This window comes from Triturus cristatus, chromosome 8, assembly GCF_964204655.1.
Source record: "Triturus cristatus chromosome 8, aTriCri1.1, whole genome shotgun sequence".
Classification (NCBI taxonomy): Eukaryota; Metazoa; Chordata; class Amphibia; order Caudata; family Salamandridae; genus Triturus; species Triturus cristatus.
The window spans coordinates 1072733553-1072759677 of NC_140591.1; the positions used below are offsets into that span (position 1 = coordinate 1072733553).

General features: G+C 41.1%; 1 protein-coding gene across 2 annotated transcripts in view; it reads left to right on the forward strand.

The window, feature by feature from the left end:
* Positions 1–25290, forward strand: part of GPR45 (G protein-coupled receptor 45) — a 230244-nt gene extending 204954 nt beyond the window's left edge. For both annotated transcript variants that reach the window (XM_085622605.1, XM_085622606.1), the window contains exon 2: positions 20866–25290. In XM_085622605.1, coding sequence (XP_085478731.1) covers positions 21063–22178 — 1116 coding nt within the window. In that variant the 5' untranslated portion in view covers positions 20866–21062 and the 3' untranslated portion in view covers positions 22179–25290. The remainder of the gene's footprint in view (positions 1–20865) is intronic.
* The last annotated feature ends 835 nt before the right edge of the window (positions 25291–26125 follow it).

Consider the following 26125-nt stretch of genomic DNA (forward strand, 5'->3'; position numbering starts at 1 on the left):
CCATACTGCAGTCCAGCATGGCTAAAAGTTTTTTTTTTTTTAAACTGCTGTGACATGGTGCTTTTTCTCTTACTTTCAACTATGCTGCACAGCAGCCACCCTGCGCTTCGCCACTTTAGTTGTAAATATGCACTTTCTTTCTGAATCGGCTTCAGCCATCTCACTATAGTATCTTGTTTGTGATGGGTTCTGTACTAACTAGTTTGGTCCCCTAGAGGGAAGAGGTGTGGCGCCGCGGCCAAGGCGACTGACTCCGGAATCTGTGGATCACGGTTCGATCCCCGTGCCGGCGGCAGATTAGCCCAGCACCATGTGACTCTGGGCAATAGCTTGCTTAATCTTCCCGACGGCCCCCAGCGCCTAGAGACCCTTACGGGAGATTGTTCGCGTTTTTCAAATGTGGATTTTTATTATTATTCCTTCTTAATCTACCATGCATATTTGCTGGGTTTACCTAATCATAAATCAAACCTCAAGCATCAGTAAAGTTCCCAACTCACCTGCGCTGTCACACTGAGAGTTTAGAAACTACCGAGCCCCCCAGTGCACAATGTGCTTATTGACCCATCATACCCAAACTTCAACTATTGCACCAGGACGTGCTGGTGCACCTCACACTAGTAGCTAAATGATGCTTCTGTTGTCACTAGAAGGGGTGTGGCAAGTTGCCTCTTCCTCGTCTGAACAACATATAGGGTAAATGGTAACAGGTCTACCCATATTCGCTTCTGGATTTCATGGTGCACTTTTACCATAGTCTACTGTTCCAGGACATCAGGATCTGTTTTTCCTTACGCAATGACCTTGAAGTTAGCAGGTAACATAAAATATTTTATGCCCATATGGATTGAATGATGGCATTTTCATATGTTGCCATGACGCTTGCACGCTTTCATCTCTGTTCCAGATGTTCAGCAGGCGGGCTCCCAGCTTCCTTGGTTACCATGGGGCTTTTCTTTGGGCTTGAGTGTTTTTGGTTGTCTGTAATAAAGTTAACTTTTAGTCGACTGTAGTAACGTTGAGTTGAAATTGACAAGGTAATAATATTGTGCACTTCATTATTACCTACAACAATTCCAAAAACGTAGAATTTTAGAAGTTTTTTAATTGAATGAATTTAATTGATCTAACTATATCCTAATAACCACTTAGCATCAATTAACTTTTCCTATCCCTTAAACCTTAAAACCCCAAACTACCTCTTAATGCCACCCTTCCCTGAACTCTAAAAGCCTCTTACTACCTGTTAATGCTACCAATCCCTGAAGCCTCCTGACTCGTTACTAGCCCTTACCAGAACGGTTCCCCGCACCCTAAAGACCCCTTTTTGCCCCTTTATGCATCTTTTCCTGAATCCTAAAAACCTCTTACTACCCTTTAACCCTACCCTTCCACAAACCCTAAAAATCCTTACTACTACTTAACACGGCTCTACCCTTAACCCCAAAAAATCCTTACTACCCTTAAACGCTATCCTTCTCTGAACCTAAAAGCCCCTTCTTACCCCTTAAGACTACCCTTCCGTAAAACTTAAACCCCTAATATCACTACCCTTCCCTGTACCCTAAAAATTAAACCCAACCAACTACTTACTACCCCTTAATGCTATCGCTCTCTGAACATTAAAATCCTCTTATTACCCTTTTACACACTCTTTCCCATACCCCTAAAAACCCATCGCTGCCCTTTAACGTCTTTCCACCCTTTATTCACCTTTTCATGTATCCTGAAAATCCTTTACTACCCCTTAATCATACCTTATCCTGAATCCTAAAAACTGCTTAGTACCCCTAAAACTCAAGCCTTTCCTGAAACCTAAAAGCTCCTTACTACCCTATATTTGTACCCTTACCTAAACCTTACCACCCCATACTAATTCTAATTCTCCCTTAAATTCTAAACACCCCTTACTAGTCCCTCACCCCTTTCCCACTTCACTGTTAATGTTCCTCTCTACTTTAGCAAGAGGATGCCCTCTTGACCATGTTCCCAATACAATTCCCTTTGCCATATAAGGCACAGCTTTTTCCTACTTTTTTTTTTTGGTAGCCACAACTTACTTTTCATTGTATTTTTCTAGTGAGTACATGTTTGACACAACTTTATTTCAGTCCCCTTTTCTCCCTACAACATTTTTAATGAAAACTGTTTTTATTTATTCCTCCACAAGCAGTTGGACACTTTGGGTCAGATTTACAAGGTTTTGTGTTGAGTTTGCGGTACTTTTTTAATGCAGATCAAAGCAAAATCCTTTTTAGGATTTACAAACCATCAGAAATTGTTATTTGCGTTGGTTTGTAAGAAACATTAATGGGAACCAGCAGGAAGTGCTGCTTTGCATTACTCTGCATCAAGGGACGTCCTATCGGTGGTACATGGGCATTCCTATGCAACCATCTTGGTTTTTGACACAAACCCCTGTGTACTAACAATAGTAGGCAGGGATTTATGACAAAAAATAGTGCCACTTGAAAGCAGGTGTTAAAGGAGAAATACTTTTATATCCCCTTTCTTTTCCAAATTTGCATGTGTGCTACACTGTACAGCACATATACAGAATGGGAACAGTTTTACAGCTTGTCTAGGTATAGTATTTAGCACTGGAAGGATACCCTTCCAGTACAAAACCTATGCTAAACTCAAGTAAACACTTGCACCAAGGTGCAAAGGTGTGTGCATGGTGCATGGCAGCCTGATCTGATTGTGCGCTGGTGCTAGGGAAAGGGGAGGAGAATGCCATATCTCTGTAGTCATGGCACTTTCCTGCTCTCTCCTTCTCACACAACACAGCGCAGCAACTTTGGGTGCTACACTGCCTTGTGTGAGAGGTAGGTAAATCTGGGCCTTTATCTTTTGGCTCTTTCTGGCACTTTCACTATCTGAATATTGTTTCTTCTTGCTCTGCCTTCAATATCTTCCAGGCAAGCCTGCATAACTTTCACATCCAACTGTAGCATCAAAGTCGACAATCTGATTGACTTAACCTCGGATGAAACGTAAGTAAATCGGAGTTTATTTTGAATTAACCCATGATTGATTTTCAAGACATCCGTACAAAGCATATTAATTTCTATAATTTATAGTATCAATTTTGTGTTACATGATTGACTTTGATTCGTTCATTGCCCTCAACTCCTCTTCCAACATGGATTCGGGTGTGGGTGGAGCAAGTTGATCCATGGTTTCCATTTTGGATATTTGCCTTCCTTCCTCCAATAGCTTGTTAAGGAGACAGGCGCCTTTGCCCAGTGACTGTTGCTTGGTCCAGATTTGCTGATTGTCCATGGTCCATTGTGGTGCAGGGTGTGTTGAAGGGTCTTTGGGTGCCTGTTAGCCCTGTTCAGGATAATACAGTTCAGAAATTTAGGGAGCGGATGTGCTTACATGCTTCGAATTTTCTGCCTCTCTTTGGCACCCTTCTGTCCTGGTGTGAGGAAGTGTTGGCACTGCCTGTCAGAGGGGGCAAACAACAGTCTCCACAGTCAGGGTAGAAACCAAGGTTTTGAAGACGGTCATGCCCTCCACTGTGGGCTATTGGACTCTCTACAATCTCAGAGTCACAATTTATAAGGGCCAGCATTTATGTACAATGAATGTAGACGGAACCTATTTACACAGCCTGTGCTTATCCTAACAATTTAGCTTAAGTCCAGCCCTTCTGGACCTTCTCAAAACACCAGTGAAATATAGGCTGACAGCAAATACAGTATTTCCTTTGTGGTAAATGAACTGGGAAGGGTGTCACCATACAGTTACTAAACTATAAGGTGGCCATCTTTGTCGTAGACAAGCAGAAGCAATTTTCTCGTCCATATTGAATAGTCGGATACTGCAGAGATCCATACATGCTGGTCATCTGTTTGTTTGTTGATATTGTTGATCACACACTAAGGTGAGCACTGATAGAGAGGAAGCTTTCAATCATCTCATGATAGCGTTCTAATTTGTGTTTAATGCCACCTCAGGCTAGTGCTGGAGGCTACACACTACAGGCTATTAGATACTACAAAATCAAGTAATGGTGTAGTTTACTTTCTTGCTGGGCAATCTGTTCCAGCTAGACAGAAAGGGAATCATCTCCTTTGATCATACTGTAGTATCCAGTAGGGTCCATCAAGGTTATGTTTTACAGGCCAAAACTTTTAGTGTATGTACGTGTTTATAGAACAGTGTAATGAAATGAGTATCAGATTCAGTTTCAGAAGTCTAAAAAAACCCACACCTGTCTGCTACCAGTTGATTAGCAGCAGAGGCTGCAATTTTAATAATAATAATAATACAGATTACAGCTATATATATATATATATATATATATATATATATATATATATATATATATGTGTATATATCGTGATCAAGACCGGGTTTACCCGGTCGAAATGCATCATGCTGCTACTAATGGAGGAATAAAGCACATTTATTTTCACTTCACTTATTCGATATATATATATATATATATATATATATATATATATGTATATCCAAAACAAGAGTTGCCCCCCAGCCCCCAGATGACGCCACATCACAGCGTGTTAATCCATTTATTCCAAGGATTCTATCAGCCTGGTTACAGCACACAAATATTGCCAAACGCGTTTCGGGCGTAACACCGCCCTTGATCACTGGCATAGGAGACCCAACAACTCGAGCAGTCCACCTGAGCACAATTTAATGTCCCGCCCATGTGGGCGTGTGCTGTAGAGGATTCTGGTAAGTGTAGTCCGCTCTTTTATTTTAACCCCAGTGGGTGATGTGGGCCCCCGGAAAAATGAACAGTCTTACCCATGTGGGTATGCGCTGCAGCGCGGCTTGAAGTTAATTTCATCCTCCTCGGAATGGACACGCTGTTCCTGTAGTGCCTCTTAGTATCCTGCACTACGGACCTGCATGTTACGCAGTGGGGCCTCACCGCGACCGGGCCGGCCGCTATAAATCCAAAACAAGAGTTGCCCCCCAGATGAAGCCACATCACAGCGTGTTAATCCATTTATTCCAAGGATTCTATCAGCCTGGTTACAGCACACAAATATTGCCAAACGCATTTCGGGCGTAACAACGCCCTTGATCACTGGCATAGGAGACCCAACAACTCGAGCAGTCCACCTGAGCACAATTTAATGTCCCGCCCATGTGGGCGTGTGCTGTAGAGGATTCTGGTAAGTGTAGTCCGCTCTTTTATTTTAACCCCAGTGGGTGATGTGGGCCCCCGGAAAAATGAACAGTCTTACCCATGTGGGTATGCGCTGCAGCGCGGCTTGAAGTTAATTTCATCCTCCTCGGAATGGACACGCCGTTCCTGTAGTGCCTCTTAGTATCCTGCACTACGGACCTGCATGTTACGCAGTGGGGCCTCACCGCGACCGGGCCGGCCGCTATAAATCCAAAACAAAAGTTGCCCCCCAGATGAAGCCACATCACAGCGTGTTAATCCATTTATTCCAAGGATTCTATCAGCCTGGTTACAGCACACAAATATTGCCAAACGCGTTTCGGGCGTAACAACGCCCTTGATCACTGGCATAGGAGACCCAACAACTCGAGCAGTCCACCTGAGCACAATTTAATGTCCCGCCCATGTGGGCGTGTGCTGTAGAGGATTCTGGTAAGTGTAGTCCGCTCTTTTATTTTAACCCCAGTGGGTGATGTAGGCCCCCGGAAAAATGAACAGTCTTACCCATGTGGGTATGCGCTGCAGCGCGGCTTGAAGTTAATTCCATCCTCCCACTTCACCCACTGGGGTTAAAATAAAAGAGCGGACTACACTTACCAGAATCCTTCCTAAAGAAGATCAATAAGGTTCAATGGGCTGAGGATCTTTTGTTCATAACTTTGGACATTGAATCCTTGTATACTAGCATTGAGCACACTACAGGCATTAGAACACTTTTTAAATACTAGGCCCTTGGAGTGCTATAATCATAACAGAATGGTTTTAAATGTAACATCGTGGTGCCTGCATAACAAATACTTTATATTTGGTAATGATGTGTATTTGCAAAAGAGGGGCGTGGCGATGGGATCCTGCTTCTCCCCTAGTTACGCGTGTTTGCACGTGGGTTGGTGGGAGGAGCAGGTTCTACAGCGCACACACAATATTGAATATTTTAACCATGTTGTACAGGGTGATGTGGGCCCCCGGAAAAATGAACAGTCTTACCCATGTGGGTATGCGCTGCAGCGCGGCTTGAAGTTAATTTCATCCTCCCACTTCACCCACTGGGGTTAAAATAAAAGAGCGGACTACACTTACCAGAATCCTCTACAGCACACGCCCACATGGGCGGGACATTAAATTGTGCTCAGGTGGACTGCTCGAGTTGTTGGGTCTCCTATGCCAGTGATCAAGGGCGTTGTTACGCCCGAAATGCGTTTGGCAATATTTGTGTGCTGTAACCAGGCTGATAGAATCCTTGGAATAAATGGATTAACACGCTGTGATGTGGCTTCATCTGGGGGGCAACTCTTGTTTTGGATATATATATAGATATATATATATACGACTCCTAGGAACCTCTGCACCTCCGCACATTGTGTGGCGAGTAGAGAAACACAAACCCCACAGAATTGCTTGCCACAGATGTTATTTTATTTTCTTCTTCAGTTCTGACGCATTTCGGACACAATTGCCCTTGTTCACAGATGACATAGCAGCGTTCGCCATTTTTTTAAATATGCAGTGTTGGACCCCCACGTGGTAAATAAACACAAAAGAAATACTTCTTGTGACATTTCACTATAGAAGAGTCTGTTTTTCAAAGTATAATTATCCATATTATTATTATTTTTTGTTTTGGCTTTTCATTGTTGCACATTGAAACTACCATGTCGCCAAAATAAATAAACCATATAAATCAATGATGGAACAATTAATTCAACTAGTCAGAGTCCGATATTGATAACATCTTAAAGTGCATTTCAATTTGCGCACACTTTCTAAAAACCTATAAACCTAAGACCAAAGATTATAATAGGCGCATTATTTGCTACCATGCCTACCAAAAATCAATATGATAAAAACAGTAAAAACGATAAAATCTTAATCATTAAGATTTCCTAATAGAACGCTTCTGGAAATTATGCAAAATACCTAGTAAACACATGACTATAGTGCAAACAATACAAAATGTGGAGTTACCCCCACATCTTACTGCATAAATGCAATTTTCCATAAGGTGCAGATATTGCTCAAATTACTGTAAACATTGACTTTCGTGCAAACATTATATTCATTAACATTTGATCATACGGCTACTGTTTAAAGGCAAGTCTTTACAGATCTTACATCCGACTAGTAATAACCATTGTCTTTGGTGAGCCTTTGTTTTTAATCCCTGCCTGAATGCCAGATATGTGCATGCTATGTGCACTTAGTATGTTGTAGATAAAACTCAGATATAACATAGCACAAGAAGAATAATTCAATTTAAAGTGCAAGTGCTAAAACCTATAATAAATAACCGTTGTGAGAATATTATAAAAATATACTAAAAGGTACAGTTGATACCTAAAAATAGAAAGCCTAAGCTAGCGTGAGTTGAGTGTCAAAATGCCACAATATATATTACAAATCATAATCATAGTAAACGGATGATCACCATCAACATCCATATTATAGGAAGTGGTATAGATCTTCTGTGTTGTTGAGGCGGTTAGGAAATTTACTGTCTAGTTATAATATTAATCTAGACTCCATCTGCCTCAACATCTTCTCTCTATTCCCACCTCGTCGCGGTTTGGGGATGGCTGCCACTACATAATACTTTAAACAGTTGAGCTCATTATCGTGCATTTGCTTAAAGTGGCGAGCCACTGGATAGAAGCTGTCGTTATTAACAATTGCTCTCTGATGTTGCAGAATTCTGACATGCACCTGCAGCTTGGTAGTGCCAACATATCTCAAGCCAAAGGTGCATGTCAGAACATAAACTGCATACTTGGTTCTACAGTTAAAACTTCCTTTGATGGTGATCAGGTCTGGACTAAAAGGGGTGGAATAGTGTGTGGTATTTATTCCAAATCTGCATGCTCTGCAGGAAGCACATTTTACAAACCCTGGCCGGGGTTGTAACCACATCTTCGCTTCTCCCACTTCCGTACTACTCTTAACAATTTGGGTTCTCATTGATGGCCCCTTTCTGCATCTAATAGTAGGGTGCCTGGGGAGTCTCGGGGCTAATACCCCGTCAGTCAGAAGTATGGGCCAACTGCGTGTTATCATCGACCTTATCTTTCTTTCTTGTTTATTATAGGTCGTTACAAATCTTGGGGCATCCTCATCATTGTTTTCACTTTGGGATGTGATAGTGTCATTATTTAATGTGAGCAAAGACTCTCTCGATTTGTTGTTCATTTTGTTGACAGCCTCCTTCAATATAGCATCACTATATCCCCTCTGTTTAAATCTGTCCAGAGCCTGTTCTGTGCAAATGGCTAGATCTGCCTCAGTACTACAGATTCTTTTCAAAAGCAGTAGCTCGCCATATGGGATATTTCTGATGAGATGTCTGGGGTGTGCACTGCTGGCATGTAATGTTGAATTGCCAGCAGTGACTTTCCTATGCAGAGTAGTGGCTATTTTTCCATTGGAGATATAAACCTTCACATCCAAAAAGTCTATACTGTTCTTATTTATTTGGGATGTGAATTTGAGATTGGCCGTGTTCACATTAATCTGATTGATAAAATTGATTGCACTTTGCTCATCACCTCTCCACACAATGAAAACATCGTCAATATATCTTATCCACTGTACAACATGGTTAAAATATTCAATATTGTGTGTGCGCTGTAGAACCTGCTCCTCCCACCAACCCACGTGCAAACACGCGTAACTAGGGGAGAAGCAGGATCCCATCGCCACGCCTCTCTTTTGCAAATACACATCATTACCAAATATAAAGTATTTGTTGTGCAGACACCACAATGTTACATTTAAAACCATTCTGTTATGATTATAGCACTCCAAGGGCCTAGTATTTAAAAAGTGTTCTAATGCCTGTAGTGTGCTCAATGCTAGTATACAGGGATTCAATGTCCAAAGTTATGAACAAAAGATCCTCAGCCCATTGAACCTTATTGATCTTCTTTAGGAAGTCCCCAGTGTCTTTTATGTATATATATATATCACTCAAACCTTGTTTCGCGGTTGATCTCTGCCTCTTAAGGGGTGGCGGGCTGCCGGCAGGGTGGCGACCCCTTCAAATTCAGCAAAAACGATCAATCCTTCCTTGTTAAAAGATTGCGCCAAGCACCAATTCATTTCATTAGCGTGCTTTATTTAAAGCAATGACAAACACTGTCCCGACGCGTTTCAGAACCTTAGTTCCTTGGTCACGGGTCAACAGATGTTAACGTGAGTCATGTGATATAGTGAAAAGAATAATAACAATACAAACAAAGAACTACGATGTTGCCATAATTGAAAGACTGCTTCCACCACCATATTGGAATGGTTCATTAGTACCTGATAATATCTAATGGTTTTGATTTCAAAAACACTAAATCACAACTTAGAATCATTTCAAGAATAACAGTAATGAAAAAGCAATTTCATACATAATAGGTTTAGGATTGATCAAAATTAAATGTCAGTGGACGCCATTTATATATTGCGTTAATATTAAAAACATTCTCATTTCATGCTTAACAATATTGCCCAAGTGGGTAAATATTCACAGCAATGTTGGCGGTTTGTTGCATTAATGCCCTAGTGGGCAAATATCGACCGTGTTTCCAATTCATTAAATGATACCAATTCATGAGGATTAATACTGCAATTCTTCACAATAAGGCATACACTCCGTCTCCGGCAAAAATAAAACCAAATGCACTAAACAATATAATGGTTACTATCCACCTATTAAAAACACCAACATCCTGTACAAAAGGCAACATTTCGAGATTCATTATATAAAAAAAAAAAACATTACATTAAAATGGTCAGGTTGGAGCTACATCTTAACCAAGATGAACTGATAATTCTTCATCTTCATCTTCATCTATTCGTACTTTATTATCAACCATGATTCCAATCTGCGCAGCTCTTGTATTCTATTTCCCCCTCTTTCAGAGATAGCAATTCTGTCGAGGGCAAAATATCTCAATAATCCAATATCTTTATTGTGGCATTCTTTAAAATGCCGAGCAATAGGATATTGCCTGTCCTCATTTGTTATGGCACGCATGTGTTCCAAAATGCGTAATTTAACCTGGTTGATCGTACTGCCAATGTACACCAGCTGGCAAGGGCATGCAAGTGCATACACACAAAAATCTGATTTACAATTAAGATGCTTTCTTATGATAAACGGTTTCATAGTTTTAGATAAAACTATCTGTTTACAGTTGAAACTGTTCCTACACGCTTTGCATGAGGTACATGTAAAAAAATCCCTGAATATTTGATCTAGTTTCCTTTTCAGGCATTAAAATATTTCTACATAATACATCTTTTAAGGCTGGACATCTTCGAAATGTAACTTTTGGGAAATCGTCAATACATTTCATGAAGGTCCCATCAATTCGTAGCACCTTCCAAAATTTATTTAAACATTTTCTGACATCGTTTGCCTGATTACTGAACGTGGTGAACGTGGTGATGAACCGTATAGGTTCTTCCTCCACTTCTGCATCAGCCTTGATTTTAAAAAGTTCTTCTCTTTTTATTTTTTATTAACGCGATATATAAATGGCGTCCACTGACATTTAATTTTGATCAAACCTAAACCTATTATGTATGAAATTGCTTTTTCATTACTGTTATTCTTGAAATGATTCTAAGTTGTGATTTAGTGTTTTTGAAATCAAAACCATTAGATATTATCAGGCACTAATGAATCATTCCAATATGGTGGTGGAAGCAGTCTTTCAATTAAGGCAACATCGTAGTCCTTTGTTTGTATTGTTATTATTCTTTGCACTATATCACATGACTCACGTTCACGTCTGTTGACCCGTGACTAAGGAACTAAGGCTCTGAAACGCGTCAGGACAGTGTTTGTCATTGCTTTAAATAAAGCATGCTAATGAAATGAATTGGGGCTCGGCGCAATCTTTTAACAAGGAAGGATTGATTTTGCTGAATATATATATATATATAGATAGATATATATATACATATACATATATTATCTACTGGTGGTCGCCAGTAGATAGTTATAGTTAGGACCGTGTTTCTCTAGGAAATCAGAAAATTCTATTTTGAATAACTTTGGCGCCGGTTGACGAATCCTCGCAAAATTTTCAAAACTAATGGGGCTCTCCGCTCCGCTCCTACCCTGAAAGTCTCGGGGTGATTCGTCAAGCGGGGGCCGAGAAAAAAGGGGGGTCCCAAAACGCGTTTTCCCCATGCATTTTCCTTACCTTTAGGACCTTTAGTCGAAGGTACAGCCCGAACGGCTGAACAGAATTACTTGAAATTTGGCAAAGGGGTAGTCCTCAGGTCAGGGAAGTGCCTTTTGCATATCTGGAGTCAATCTGTTCAGTATTTCCTGAGAAAATTGCATTTAAAAGCATATACATATCTATATGCGCGCACCGTGCGCGCACGGTGCGCGCACCCTGACGTGCGCGAGCGTAATTCTAATTGGTTGTTAGATGTCAGTCAACATTCGAATCGGTCGAAATCAGGAAGTGTCGGCCGCCATTTTGTCTGTCGCACTGATAAGCAAAGGTGGAAAAAAGGTGGAAAACGTGAAAAGGGGGCAGGGAAGAGAGTTTCTGACCCCTAGCCTTAGTCAGGGGGTCACAGAAGGACCCCCAAGGGTGAAAAAAACATTTAATTTTATTTTAAAAAAATCGCGGTGTGCGCGCACGGTGTGCGCACGGTGTGCGCACGGTGCGTGCAGGGTGAAAATCCTTAAAAAAATATATATATTAATAAATACATAACTTAGCATTTAAAAAATCGTACAAATTCACTTAAAAAACCATAGGTTTCACACACGTTATAGTTAGGAATTAGCATTTAAAAAACCTTGCAAATTCACTTAAAAAACCATAGGTTTCACACAGGTTATAGTTAGGTGGACATTTCACTCGTAAAAAACCAATGAAATTCCCCCGTTATAGTTAGTTCAGATAACTATAACTCGCGCGACCGCCACTCTATCACAAGGATGATGTTATCAGTGATGTCATGAGTGATGCCACTGACCATGTCATAAGTGATGTAATATGTGACGTCATGGGCAGTGGATTGCGGGCGCGCGTGATATAGTTATCTGAACTAACTATAACGGGGGAATTTCATTGGTTTTTTACGAGTGAAATGTCCACCTAACTATAACCTGTGTGAAACCTATGGTTTTTTGAGTGTATATATATATATATATATTTTATTTTTTTTAAAGCATAATAATAAGCATTAAAGCCATTGAGGTTGGACCAGCTGCTTCCCAATGGTAAAAGGAATAATGTTTATCTCGAATTTAGATTTTTGTATTTGCCCGTTGGCTCAAAAACATCACTGGCAGCACTATTTATCATCTGTCACTCAACTGAGAAACGTAAGGGTCATCTCTAATAATGCTCACTGTGTTAACTCCAAGTTTAATGCAGCCACTGCAGGGAGAATGCAGAAGCTAAAGGTTATTAAAAAGACTAGTGTCTTGTCTAAAATTCCCACTCATAATTTTGGTTATTTTGATAAAGGTTATGCCATAGCATGGCTGGACTACTGAAGTACTATTTGCATTAATCCCCACAGTAAAGAAATACTGAGCGTGAGAAAGCCAAAGTAGGAGCTATCACTTTAACACTGGTTTACAATCCTTACATTAATTGCCTGAGAGTGACAAGGACCAGTATAAAGTTGTCTTTATCGTTCAAAAATTACCAGGGACCTGATTTTTCATTATTTGATGCATCACAATGCAGCAAGACGACTTGCTGTGCTGCGTCAAATGGAGAGGGCAGCAATGAGCTGTATCTATCAAAGATGTGGCACATTCTTGCTCTATCCCTGCACTGGCGCGCTGTGTCCTGCCAACGCAGGAACCCTTGTACGATGGTGCAAGGGTGCCAGCATTGCAGGAAGGGTTGTTTTTGTGCAGGAAGGTGGCCATTCCTGCACAAAAAACTGTCCTTAAAGGCGTATTCCTCTTTCTACCTGTGATGCAAAATACAGCAGACTTAGAAAGAGGAAACAACAAGGAGAAATAAAGATATTTCTCCTTGTTAAGCCTCTATCGGGAATGCGTACGATTTTGATGCATTCTCAGGTTTAACAGTCTTGGTAAATCTGGAAATGTGTCCAAAAGCATAGGTCGATTCATGGAAACACCCATGCTACACCCATGTAACGCCTTCCTGCTGCAGAGTAATGCAAGGCAGCTACTTGCGCTGACTTGCATTACTCCAGATTTACCAAGCAATACAGAATTAGGGATTGCATTGCCCTTGCGTCACCTTGCATGATGCAAGAGCAATGCAATCCTTTGATAAATCTGGGCCCTGGATTATTTTCCAACAGATCCTCTCCTGCTCTCAAAGCTGCTCCACTCCAGGCATACCTTAGGTGATGCCTGGAACGCTCATAAGAAAAACAGGAAAAGCCCTTTGTCGACAGGGACCTGTTTTTGGCTTGGATAGGCTTGATAATCGTGAGCCCATCCAACCTTAAAAGGCACATAAGATTGTTATGAGCACATGCATGATTTGTTGCTGCAGAAAAGGAATACTTATGGGTGGTATGCCGGACCCTTGCCTATTGAATGTTTATGTTACGGAAAATCTGACCTCGACCGAAGTCAGACAAGGTTTGTTAACAAAAGAAAATGAATTATCATAATATCCATTAGACACAGATTCGGCCAAAAGTGGGGCCATGCAAATTGTAAAATGAGCGAGCTCTCCAAGTAAAGGCAAAGCACAGATATAATATATCACATACAAGCTTCCAATAGGGATCAAACAACTTCGTAAACCAACGGGAGTACCCAGGTGTCTGGGCCTGAGATCAAGAGAAAGGAGGAAGAGGGCCTTTAGCTTGTAACTAAGGGGCATATTATCAAGAAACGGCGTTAAAATTCTGGCCTCTTTAGCGGCAGAAAACTGCCGCTAAAGCGGCGATAATGGGCTTGATAATATGCCTGTGAGAATTCCCATAGAAGCCCATGTTCTGGTGTCAACATGGGCTTCTATGGGAGGGAGATGTGTCACGTTGTAAAGCCCTGCGTCACATTATACCTGCGTCAGGTATAATGTATGCAGGGTGGGCATTCCCACGCAGGAAGGCCTCGTAAAAGTGACTCGGTGAAATCTACAAGATTTCACTGCGCCACTTTTAGGACGCCACTGCGTCAAAACCTTACGCCTGCTTCAAGCAGGCGTAAGTAGTGACGCAGTGTAGTGGGAATAGGCCTCAACACGCATTGCTGGAGTTGCATTGTGCTTGCGACACAACTCCAGCAAATTTCTGATGCATCTGTCAATCCTTGCGCCATAGTGCGCCGTATTATAAATACGGCGCATCTATGGTGGCGCAAGGGTTTCTATGGCTGGCGCAGGGAAAGTGACGCATCTGTACAGATGCGTCACTTTCTTGTAAATCTGCCCCATGGTGTTTAGTATGGAAGCCTCAACAAGATAGGCTTCCTGGTGCATATGTAAGTACTCCAACCAATACCACATAGATGGTGTGGGGCTCTGTTATAATATGTTTCAGTTATCATTCCCTTCGCCAGTGGCATCTTGTCTGTAAAGGTGTTGGGGCTCTGTTTCCCCTACTCCCTGCCACTTCAAAGGATGATGAGTGTTGTTTAGGTTGAGCAAAGGTCAGCCTGGAAGACCATCATCATGTGTGGGTCAGGCAGCCAGGCACTTTACTTGCGCTAATAAGCCAAGGTTTGCCAGTCTGAAGATCTCATCAGCCCATCAAAGCTCTGTGATAATCCCTCCCTTGATGATGCGGGGGAGAGTCACTCATAGACTCAGTAGTGTGTGCTTTAGGTTTAGGCCCTAAAGTGCCCAGGGCTGATTGTTTATCAGTGACACCTCACACCACCCTTTTCCAACTTGTCACAGAGTCTGGTGGAATCCAACACTGCGATGATTTAGGAATGGTCCCTGTCTCATTGGCTGACCCTTTGCAAAGTTAACAAATGAGAGAAGGCATCAAGATCTTGTTTCTTCCTTCACTTCTGGAGCCTCAAGCTCTTTCCTGGACCAGCATGCTTCTCCCCCCAGCTTTCTGCTGGTCCTGCCTTCACCATCATTGCCCGCCAGGTAAGTTCTTTATTTAATGTTTGGGTATGTGTGAGCATGTATGAAAGTATGTGCATTTGCGCGCTTGGGCTTGTGAATGGGTTTGTGCAAGTGTGTGTGTGTACGTGCTTGTGGATGGGTGAATTTAAATTTGTGTGTGCTTGGGATTGAATAGTTGGGTGTGTGCATGTGCATATATGTGCTTGCGAATGTATGGGTGTAAGTAGGCTGTGATATACTCTATTCTTATCATCTCACTGTTCCTTTAAACATTTAGAATCTCCTCTTAGGATTCCACTATGTCATTCATATTCTGTTCTTTAGTTAAGTTGCTTTTGGTTTCTGCCCTCTCAACGGCTGTTACCGTGGGCTCCTTATTCTTCACTGCTACCTATCTACAATTATCAATAAATGAGTGGATTGTATACGGAGAGCTTCCTGATGTTATTGGCGTTCCCCTTTACTACAAATTGGTACCAGGAGTGGGGTAATTCGCCGCTTTTCAAGATTGGATGACTATTTTACTGTTGGAGCCCACCGGACTGATACCGCTGAATTAACTGGACTTTTAAGCGCACCCTTTCGCCTCCTCGTCGATTTTTACCAGGTTGGTCGGATTAAAACCTTCAAATTTTATTATCCTTTCAAGTGCGTTAAGACGCGAGGCGCGAGAGAGCCACGTTCAAAAGTCGCTCACCTGCTCGCTCTCATCGATCTTCTGTTCGAATCTACTGTGCCATTCCATCTTCCATCTCTCATCGTCCTCATCGCATTCCGACTGCCGCTTTGCACCACGGGAGAGCGTGTTTACGTCACACGCTCACTGGCGGCCATCTTTGATCGGTCTGCAAACGATCGGCGATCCTCCCCTCACATCGTCGATTTCTTCAGCGGGAGAAGCGCTTCAACTGGACTTTGCCTTCACACTTTTCCTGCATCCATTTCATGCGACACTTATAGCGGTGATTCGCACACCATCCTCATATCGTCATTTCCTCCTCATGGTTGGCATTACAGTGAGTTTTACTTTCCATTGTCAGTGACATATATAAATACTTCTACATTACGGCAGCAAAGGCTTTTGTTCACGAATACTTTTACTTCACAGCAGTTATATTATTTACTTTCACTACCTTATTGTGAAATTTGTTTATACTTCTGTGTGCACTAGCAGAAAAAGCATATATATATATATTCACTTTTCTTACAATGGCATCCAGCCAGGGTGTCATTCAGCCAGCACCTTTTCTTGTAAAACCTGGTAAACCTGATTTGAAGTGGTCTGAATGGCTAAGAGATTTTGAAAATTATCTCACTGCTATTGATGCTGATGGATATTCCCCTTCAAGGAAACTGGCTCTTTTAGTAAATCACCTTGGCACAGCTGGCCGTAGAGTTTTCGACAACCTCCCACGTTATCCTTCTCCTGCAACAGAAGACACCGTGTGGAATGTTTTCATCGAGGCTAAGTTGCGCATGGGCAAACAATATTCTGATGCTACAAGTGTACTTTTAGAGAGGTTTAATTTTGCCATGTGCAAACAATCTTCCGAAGAATCTGTTGAGGATTATATCGCAACCCTGAGAGTTTTGGCGGGAAAGTGTGACTTTAGGCCCAATGTAGACATATATATAAGAGACCAGTTTGTCTTTTGGTGCCATTCCAAGAAAGTTCAAGAACGCCTTCTCACCTTTCCGAATCCTACTTTAGCTGAAACTATTGACGTTGCCAAAAGCATTGAGAGATCAATTGTCACATCTAAAGTATTATCCAGTCATACTAATCAAAATGTCTTTCCTCCTACTCAATCTACAGATTCTTCAAATGTAAGCCTAATTTCTAATGATAATACTGTATGTGCCATAAAAACCAAACAAACATATCACAAGAAACAATTTGTAAACCAACCGTCTAGAACCCAGTTAGTTTGCTTCCGTTGTGGTTCTAGGAATCACATTGGAAACAACCCCAGCTGTCCTGCTATAGGTAAGAAATGTACTAAATGTCAAAAAATCGGGCATTTCCAAAGTGTATGCAGGAGCAATTGTACAACACACCGTCTAGCAGAGTCAAAATTTCAAGTGTTTCTCTAGACACACAAGAATGTAATTCTCAGTTTACAAATATTGTTGTTACCATTGAAGTTCCGGAATCTTTTGATAAACCCATAAAAGGACCTTTAATTGATATTTGCATTGATGGTAAAACTATTTTAGCCATGGCTGATTCAGGAGCACCTGTTACCATTTTAGCTGACACTGCATTTTACAAATATTGGCACAAAAACACAACACTGATTAACCCCAACATCAAACCCAAAGCCTTTGGTGAACAAGACATTGATCTCATAGGTTTTTTCTAGGACAATTTAGAATGTCTTGGCAGATCTGTCAAAACTAAAATGTACGTAGCCATCAAAGGTAGAGACATCATTGGCTGGAAGGACCTTGCGCTATTGGGCATTATTTTACGTCCTGGTCAAGATCCTCCAATCGTTTTAGGTGATTTACCATCAAATATTTTATTAATCAATGATTCAAACTCAACTGTCGAAGACCTGCAGAAAAGCTTTCCAGATGTATTAAAAAATTCTGTAGCCACAGTCAAAGGTTACGAACACACCATTGTATTAAAAAAAAATGCTATTCCCATTACACAAAAAGTTAGACCTGTACCTCTAAGCATCAGAGATGATCTTAAATTACTACTTAATAACCTACAAACTGAAGGTATCATCTCTCCTATAGATTCATCTGAATGGATTTCTCCGGTCGTCCTACGGAAAAAAAAGACCGGCGACTTGAGGCTATGTTTGGACTTGAGGTCTCTAAACCAAAACATATTAGTTGATTGCCACCCTTTACCTCTCATACATGAGATGTTAGCTAATATTGGGAAGTCTAAATTTTTCTCAACCATTGATTTACACTCAGCCTACCACCAAATTCAACTCACCCCTAATTGCCAAGCCCTCACTGCTTTTGTAACACCTTTTGGGGCCTTCAAATATTTAAGATTACCTTTTGGACTTGCCTTAGCCGCAAGCGTTTTCCAAAAACTTATGGACAATTTATTTGGCAACATTCCCTAAGTACAAGCGTTCCAAGATGATATCTTAATTCACACCGAAACCAAGGAAGAACATTGAAGTGTTTAACATTTTACATAACAGAGGTATGACAATAAAAGCCAGTAAATGCAAACTTCTTGTTAATGAAGTTGAGTACTTAGGAAACACATTTTCATGTAATGGCATCAAACCCAAGTTTTGTAACATAGAAGCAATACGCAATGCTCCTCCTCCATATGACAAAGACTCATTACGTTCATTTTTGGGCTTATGTGAATATTATGCAAGATTTGTACCTGGCTATGCACAATTAGTCCAACCACTAAGGTGCCTTCTTAAGAAGGGCATAAAGTTCGAATGGACTGACATTCTGAGTGACACATTTGAGAAAATTAAATTATTAGTCATCAATGCCCCTGCATTACATCCTTTTGTTTACAATGCCAGATCATTTGTATCTGTAGATGCCAGTCAAAGAGGTCTCGGTGCAGTGTTTGGACAATGGGTTGATGGCAAAGAAAAGACTATTGCTTTTGCCTCACGTGCCCTAACTCCCACTGAGTGCAACTACAGTACTATCGAACGCGAAGCCCTTGCCATTGTATGGGCAGTACAAAAATTTAAAACTTATATTTGGGGAAATCAGTCTGAAATTTTCACTGATCACAAACCTTTGGTTTCGTTACTCTCTGGCAATGGTTTAGGCAAATCCTCCGCAAGATTGGTCAGACTACTTTCCAAATTACAAGAATACAATCTGATAATAAAATATATTCAAGGAGGTAAAAACATCCGGGCTGATTGCCTTTCTCGTATTCCCCTTTCTGACTGCGGTGAGGGCGAAAATGATACTCACAAAGATTGTGTAGTTGGTCTTGTAGATGCCATTTCTTTATGCAATGGTAGCATCTCACAAGATGAATGGACATCCGCAATGGCACTGATGAAACTCTTAAAAAAGTTGAGATCTTCATTAAGAGTAAATGGCCTGGTGATAAGAGTTTAAGCAATGACCTGAGACACTTTGCACAGATTAGTGAGGAATTATCTTTTGAAAATGGCATTTGCATAAGGAACGGGTTATTTGTCCCTCCAACTTCACTCAGAGAAAGAATCATTAAGATTAGCCATGAGGGTCACTTAGGAGTTTCTGCCACTTGCAAAAAATTAAAAGACATTTATTGGTGGCCAGGTCTAGATAAACAAGTAGCTCTGTTTATAGACAATTGTCCAAGTTGCATTGTTTCCGATAAACACTGGAAAACCTATAAGAAACCTTTACTTACAGTCCCATTTCCTGATTCTCCATGGGAGAAAATTGCTTTAGACTTCTCAGGACCTTTTAATGTTTTACCACCTGAAAATAGGTATTGTTTGGTTGCCATTGATTATCACTCCAAATGGATGTATTATTCTTTCACACATGCAGCCAATTCTTCCACTGTCATTTATTTTCTTCAAAGGTTATTTAGAATTGAAAGTATTCCCAAATGCATTGTTACTGACAATGGCCAACCTTTTTTTTCTCACCAAGTTTCTGAATTTATGGAAAACTCTGAAACTAAATATTGCCAAGTTGTGTTACACAGTCCTTCCTCTAATGGTCTCGTTGAGATAGCCAATAGATTCTTGAAGGAAGGAGTTCAAACTGCTATCGCAGCCAATCTTGACGTAAGTGATTTTCTGCAAGAAAAAGTGTGGAGTTACCTCACAACACCTCATTCTACCACTGGTATAACACCTTTTAAGGCTTTGAGAGGTAGGGAAGCTAGATCAAAATTGATGCCACACTGGTTCACTAACTTGGCTGCGGGTTCGGCTTTACAGAATAAGAGGAATACTTTAGCAGATCCTCAAATTGTGAAAAATAGAGTGACTGCCAAGCAGCTACAACAAAAAAAAATCTTATGATGGTTTTTTCACTTCATAACACCATAACACGTGTATTTGTAAAGCGCACGTTCACCACTACGGGTATCTTGGCGCTGAATAACAGATGTTTATTGTTACCCAACTTCTATGTGTGCTGCATTAAGCAACACACATCGAAGTTTCAAAATGCCATTTCAGATTGTCTATATGCAGGAAGGGACACCTTCCTGCACATAAACAATCTTCCCCTACAACGCAGGCACCCTTGCACTATGGTGCAACGGTGTCTGCGTTGCCACTAGGCAGCTAAAATTAGCGCCAGCGTAGAGGGAAACGCAGGGTTGCACCGAATCCTTGTAAATATGGTGCAGCCCTGCGTTTTGGAAGTGGCGGAGCACGGCGTTAAGCCAAGGTGACTAACACCACGCTTCGCCACTTCCTAGTAAATATGCCCATTAATTTCTCGTTTAAAGCTCTTGATCAGCACTATGAAGAACGCCTCTGGCTAGCAGACCCTGAAAGTGTCCAAAACCCAAATCCACTAAAAATAACAGGAACACAGACATCACTTTTCTGATGTGGTTCAGTTTTTAATTGATGTTTTTGCTATGTCTTCTAAATGTTTTCCTGGCTATGTTTGAGTGTTTATCTCTGAAATAATATTAGCGTTGTCTTTCAGTTATGTCTGTATATCTTATGCATTTTATTGTTTTTACAGGTGGAGCCACGTTTGAGAAGACGCTCCATATGTGACATAGCTCTTGGATTGGACACAGTGTAAGGATCACACTTTGCATCTTGAGAAGGGCCTTGTAGAGGTCACTCAATGGCACAGAGGATTTTTCCAGGGAACAACATTAAAGTTAATCAACAGACATTAACATTTTCTGCTTTGCCTCCGGTGGTGTTGCAGTGATGGCCTGCAACAACACTCCCATGGACGGCTATGTTTTTTCTGCTCCGAATGGCACAGATATAGGTTCAAACGTCAATACCATGCCAGCGCCACTTAGGATATTATTGGCAATGACAATGGTGGTTATGATTGGTATTGGTTTCTTGGGCAATGCCATTGTTTGCCTCATTGTTTATCAGAAGCCGGCCATGCGTTCGGCTATTAATCTTCTCCTGGCAACTCTTGCCTTTTCCGATATCATGTTGTCCCTGTTCTGCATGCCCTTTACCACAGTCACCCTAATTACGGTGAACTGGCACTTTGGGGCTCACTTCTGTCGCATATCAGCCATGCTGTACTGGTTCTTTGTCCTAGAAGGAGTCGCCATATTGTTGATCATTAGCGTTGATCGTTTCCTAATAATTGTTCAACGGCAAGACAAACTGAACCCTCACCGTGCCAAGATCATGATTGCAATATCCTGGTCCCTCTCCTTCTGCATTTCGTTTCCCTCAGTGGTTGGTTGGTCGTTTGTGGAAGTGCCTGCTCGCGCACCTCAGTGCGTCCTTGGGTACACCGATTTTCCAGCCGACAGAGCCTACGCTGTGATGTTGCTGGTGGCCATCTTCTTCATCCCCTTCAGTATCATGCTCTACTCTTACCTCTGCATTCTCAACACCGTGCGGAGGAATGCCGTCAGAATTCACAACCATGCCGAGAGCCTTTGCTTGAGCCAGGTGAGCAAGCTCGGTCTCATTGGGCTACAGAGGCCACACCAGATGAACGTAGACATGAGCTTCAAAACCAGGGCCTTCACCACCATCTTGATCCTGTTTATCGGCTTTTCTTTCTGTTGGCTGCCGCACACCGTCTTCAGTCTGCTCTCGGTGTTCAGCAGGACGTTCTACTACAGCCCTTCCTTCTACATTACCAGCACGTGCATTCTGTGGCTCAGTTACCTCAAGTCTGTGTTCAACCCTGTCATCTACTGCTGGAGGATCAAGAAATTCAGAGAAGCTTGCATGGAATTCATGCCTAAAACTTTCCAGATCCTACCCAAAGTGCCTGGTCGAACAAGGAGGAGAATCCGGCCAAGTACCATCTACGTATGCAGTGAACACCAATCTGCTGTTTAGGCAATAAGGGCAGACTGTTCTGAGCAAGGATGTAAATGCATGGAACAAACTCTTCAATTTAAGAGAACCTATGTGCTATTTATAATTTGGTTCAAGTGGAGCTTTGCAAGGAACAATAAAGGACAAGAATATCACTCAATGAGCGCTCATGTATCAACAAAATGTTTGGGTCCCATAAATGTACTTAATGTGTAGTCATTTTACATAAAGGTAAGATTACATCAATTGAAACAACAGTTAAGAATTCTACAATACTGAAAGGTAGATCATGTGGGCTGCAATGGTACTGGCATCAGATTATATGTTTTGGGAGTTTCTACATATAGTATAGTGCTTTTGGAACTATATTTTGACAACTCAAAAAGTGCCCAATAAAAAATGAACATGCTAACGCTCGAAATACTCCCTGCAACAAAGATTCAGATTGGCTGCAAGCAGGCACCTCATTTTTTATCCATCATGGGAAAACAAAATTGGCAATACTATAGCATTCTTGCTTTTTAATAAGAAATATTAAGTCCAATGCCAGATTTCCAAATTAGTGATCACTCAAATATAATATAAAAAGTGCTTTTCTCAATGTCAATATTTCAGTAGTGTATGTGGAGAAAAGGCTGCATATCTAGAAGATAATCTAAATAAAAAATAGAAGCCAATAGTTAGGTGACATTTTAGACAGAATCATCGCCTGATCTATGCTTTTGAAACAAGAGTGAGCAGCCAATGAGATTTGATAGAAATTCCAACTGGGCATGGGAAATAAGGACTCATGGAGACATTAAAAGGGTACAGTGAATTTAGGAAAACTTCCAGGGCTCCTAATCTGGACTCATTACTTTGAACACAAAACACTCTCTGGAACTCTAACTGACTGGCTCATAGTTTGGAAGTTATAAGACCATTTCTTTGCTTCCACACATCCAAAAGAAGATAATTTGCCTGATGAAGAATGTATATAATGAGCAGAATTTTGATCAGATACTAATCATGGAGCTATTTGGAGGGAATACATTATTTTAACTAGCCCCTTGCCCAAATTATTAGTTGTGGGAAAATTCTGTATTTTCAGCTCTACTTAAATTCTACTATCTATATTGTGGACTTTTATCAGGCACAAAAAATATTTCAAAACATTTTCCCGGAAAATGTACGCAATTGACTCAAAATCTTTAGACATTGTGAAAATGTCAGGAAATGTGTTGAGAAAAGGATAAGCTTTACTTTATAGTTCTCACAAACGTTTTTGAAAATACAGGGGCATATTTACAAGAAAATGTTGGAGTGCAGAGCTGCGCCAAATTTGGCAGAGCCACTCTCCGACATTTTCAAAACGCAGGGCTGCGCCGTATCCTCAAGAATACGGTGCACCACACTAGCACTGGTGCTAAATTTAGCTGTCTAGCGCCAACGCAGGCACCCTTGCACCATGATTCTTTATGTGCAAGAAGGTGTCCCTTAGTGACCATAAACAATCACTAGTGGCGATTTGTTACTTTTATGTGTGCCGCCGAATTCAGCACACATAGAAGTAGCAAATCGTCATTATTTATTGATTGTTTAGGTACAGGAAGGGACACCTTCCAGCACATAAACAATTAGTAAATGGCATTTTGCTCTTTTTATGTGTTCTGTAGAATGCAGCACACATAGAAAAAGCAAAAACGAGGAGAAATAAAAAGTATTTCTCCTCGTTTTGCCATTCTAACGCCTGCTCTTGCATGGCGTTAGTTTTTGGCACTGCTTCAGTTTTACACCTCCTTGCAAATCTGGGTCAGCGTCAAAAGCAATGGGTGTTGCGGTGGAACGCCCACAGCAACCCCCATTGCATGCCCCTTCGACACAAAGTAATGCATGTAAATGGGCCTTATTTACATGGTGGTGTTAAGCTAGAAATGGTGGCTTAACATTGCTTTGTAAATATGGAGAAGGGCATATCGCCACCAGAATGTTACTAAAAGTGATGTTTTGGTGGCGATATCCCCTTGTAAATATGCCCCACAATATTTTAGCAGAGTGCAAATACAAATTCTGTTCAGCTCTTGCACTGCCGTACCATGAGCAAATCAAAAGACCTATCTCAACAATTAGGTTACACTCATCCATCTGAGAGCAGTGAGAGCAATGGCACTGTAAACTGGAGAAAAGCACAGCAGCTGAGAAAAATTCACTTGTGCTAAATTCTCAAAAAATGATAAACCGTCTTTAATTGGTATTTAAGGGCATTAACGTTTTGGTAATATCTGTTACAATCCTTGGACATACCTTTTGTTGCACGGAGCGTAATTTTGTGCAGTGGCGTAATTTAAATTGTTGGGCCCCCTGCGATATATGCTGGTTGTTTCACAGATTTACAAAGTCTTTGGGCTGAGGAGTGGGGAACCCACCCCCCTTCATGCACCCTAGGATATGCAGATGTCTACATTACAAATTCTGTTTGTGCATCCACAGGTTGGATATTGCATGGGCCCAGGGTCACTGTCTCTTAGTCCATCCTCTTCTGTTTCAGTTATTTATTTATTGAGCACCAGGCTCTGGTCTGGAGGGAGCCCACAAAACCTCTGCATAATTTCATGTTCTTTGTGTATTAGCCTAAATAAAGATCCGCACAGTGTGAGCAATACAATGTTATACCACTATGGTGTTTTGTGTTTGACATAACCCACAGCACATTGAGCTGTAACCATCAACAAACTCCTTTCACAGGTCACCAAACAAGATTTTAACATAGTGCCAATCAGTTCGCTAAATTGTGTTTCCTCAGGAAAAAAATAATAATTGCGAAAAACTTTGTCCGATATATATAGGGAAATTAAAGATTTTCAAATTAAAGAGGATCAACTTGTATCTGACTTGATAATCCTAATGTGTAGCAATACAAATAAGCACAAAGGTAGTAAAAGAAATTACTTTTTGACGAGAAGTTGTGAATTCCTTAGATGGGCAACATTCAGCCTTGGTGAAGAGCTCTCACCTGAAGAAGGACCCTGTGGTGTCTAAAGCTAATGTACTGCATTTCCTATTTACCTTCGGTTGTCTTTTCAGGGGTGCCAGGCCGCTTCACAGTGCTTATTAGTGCCACTGGTTTTGTTGGTCTAATAAAAGGTGTAACTACCTACATGTTACTGAATTATTTCTTGGATTGAGATAGTGTCTACCAACATTTGACAATCAGCCAGAGATAACAGCCATGAATTCATGATACTTGTGAATATTAGGCCCGCAAAGTGAATGTGTAGCAATGTTTCAAACGTGATCAATTAAAAAATAAAAGTGAAAGAAAATGTTTAACAAGGTGCACAGAGCTGGCAGTGTGCACCTTTCACTACAATATACTATGCATAGACATTATTCCCTCTTTGTATGTGTGCTGTAAAGTCGAAAAAGTTAGAAGAAATTAAAGCATTTCTCCTTCGTTCCGTCTACTTCAAAAGGGTGCAGTTCTTTTTACACTAAACCTGGTCCACTTTATTTAGTAAATAGGGTTTACCGTCAGAAACCTTGGGTGGCTGCATGGGAACGCCCATGTTCCACCCATGGTACTCCCCCTTGGCGCTAAGTAATGCAAAGCAGCACTAGGCGCTCCTTTGCGTTACATTTACGTTCTTTCCAGTGCTAACGAAGTTTAGCGCTGGAAAGCAAATTTTTAAAAAATGATTTTGCACCGATTAGCGCCACTTATGTGACGCAAACGCAGCATAAAATCTTAGTAAATCTCCCTCTAAGTATTAATAGTTTGCATTGATAGGTCCCATCTCATTTTGACACATCAAGCAAGAACCCAGAAGGGACAGGGATGTAGGGTTTGCAAAACAACCAGCAAATGAACAACAATTAGGCAGGTCGCAATTTGCCACCCTTGTGATTGTCGGCAAATTCAGGAGTGGTGGCATGCAGGATGACAGCAGGCCTCCTTCACTATATTTTCAGTCTCAAACAGGAAACACTTT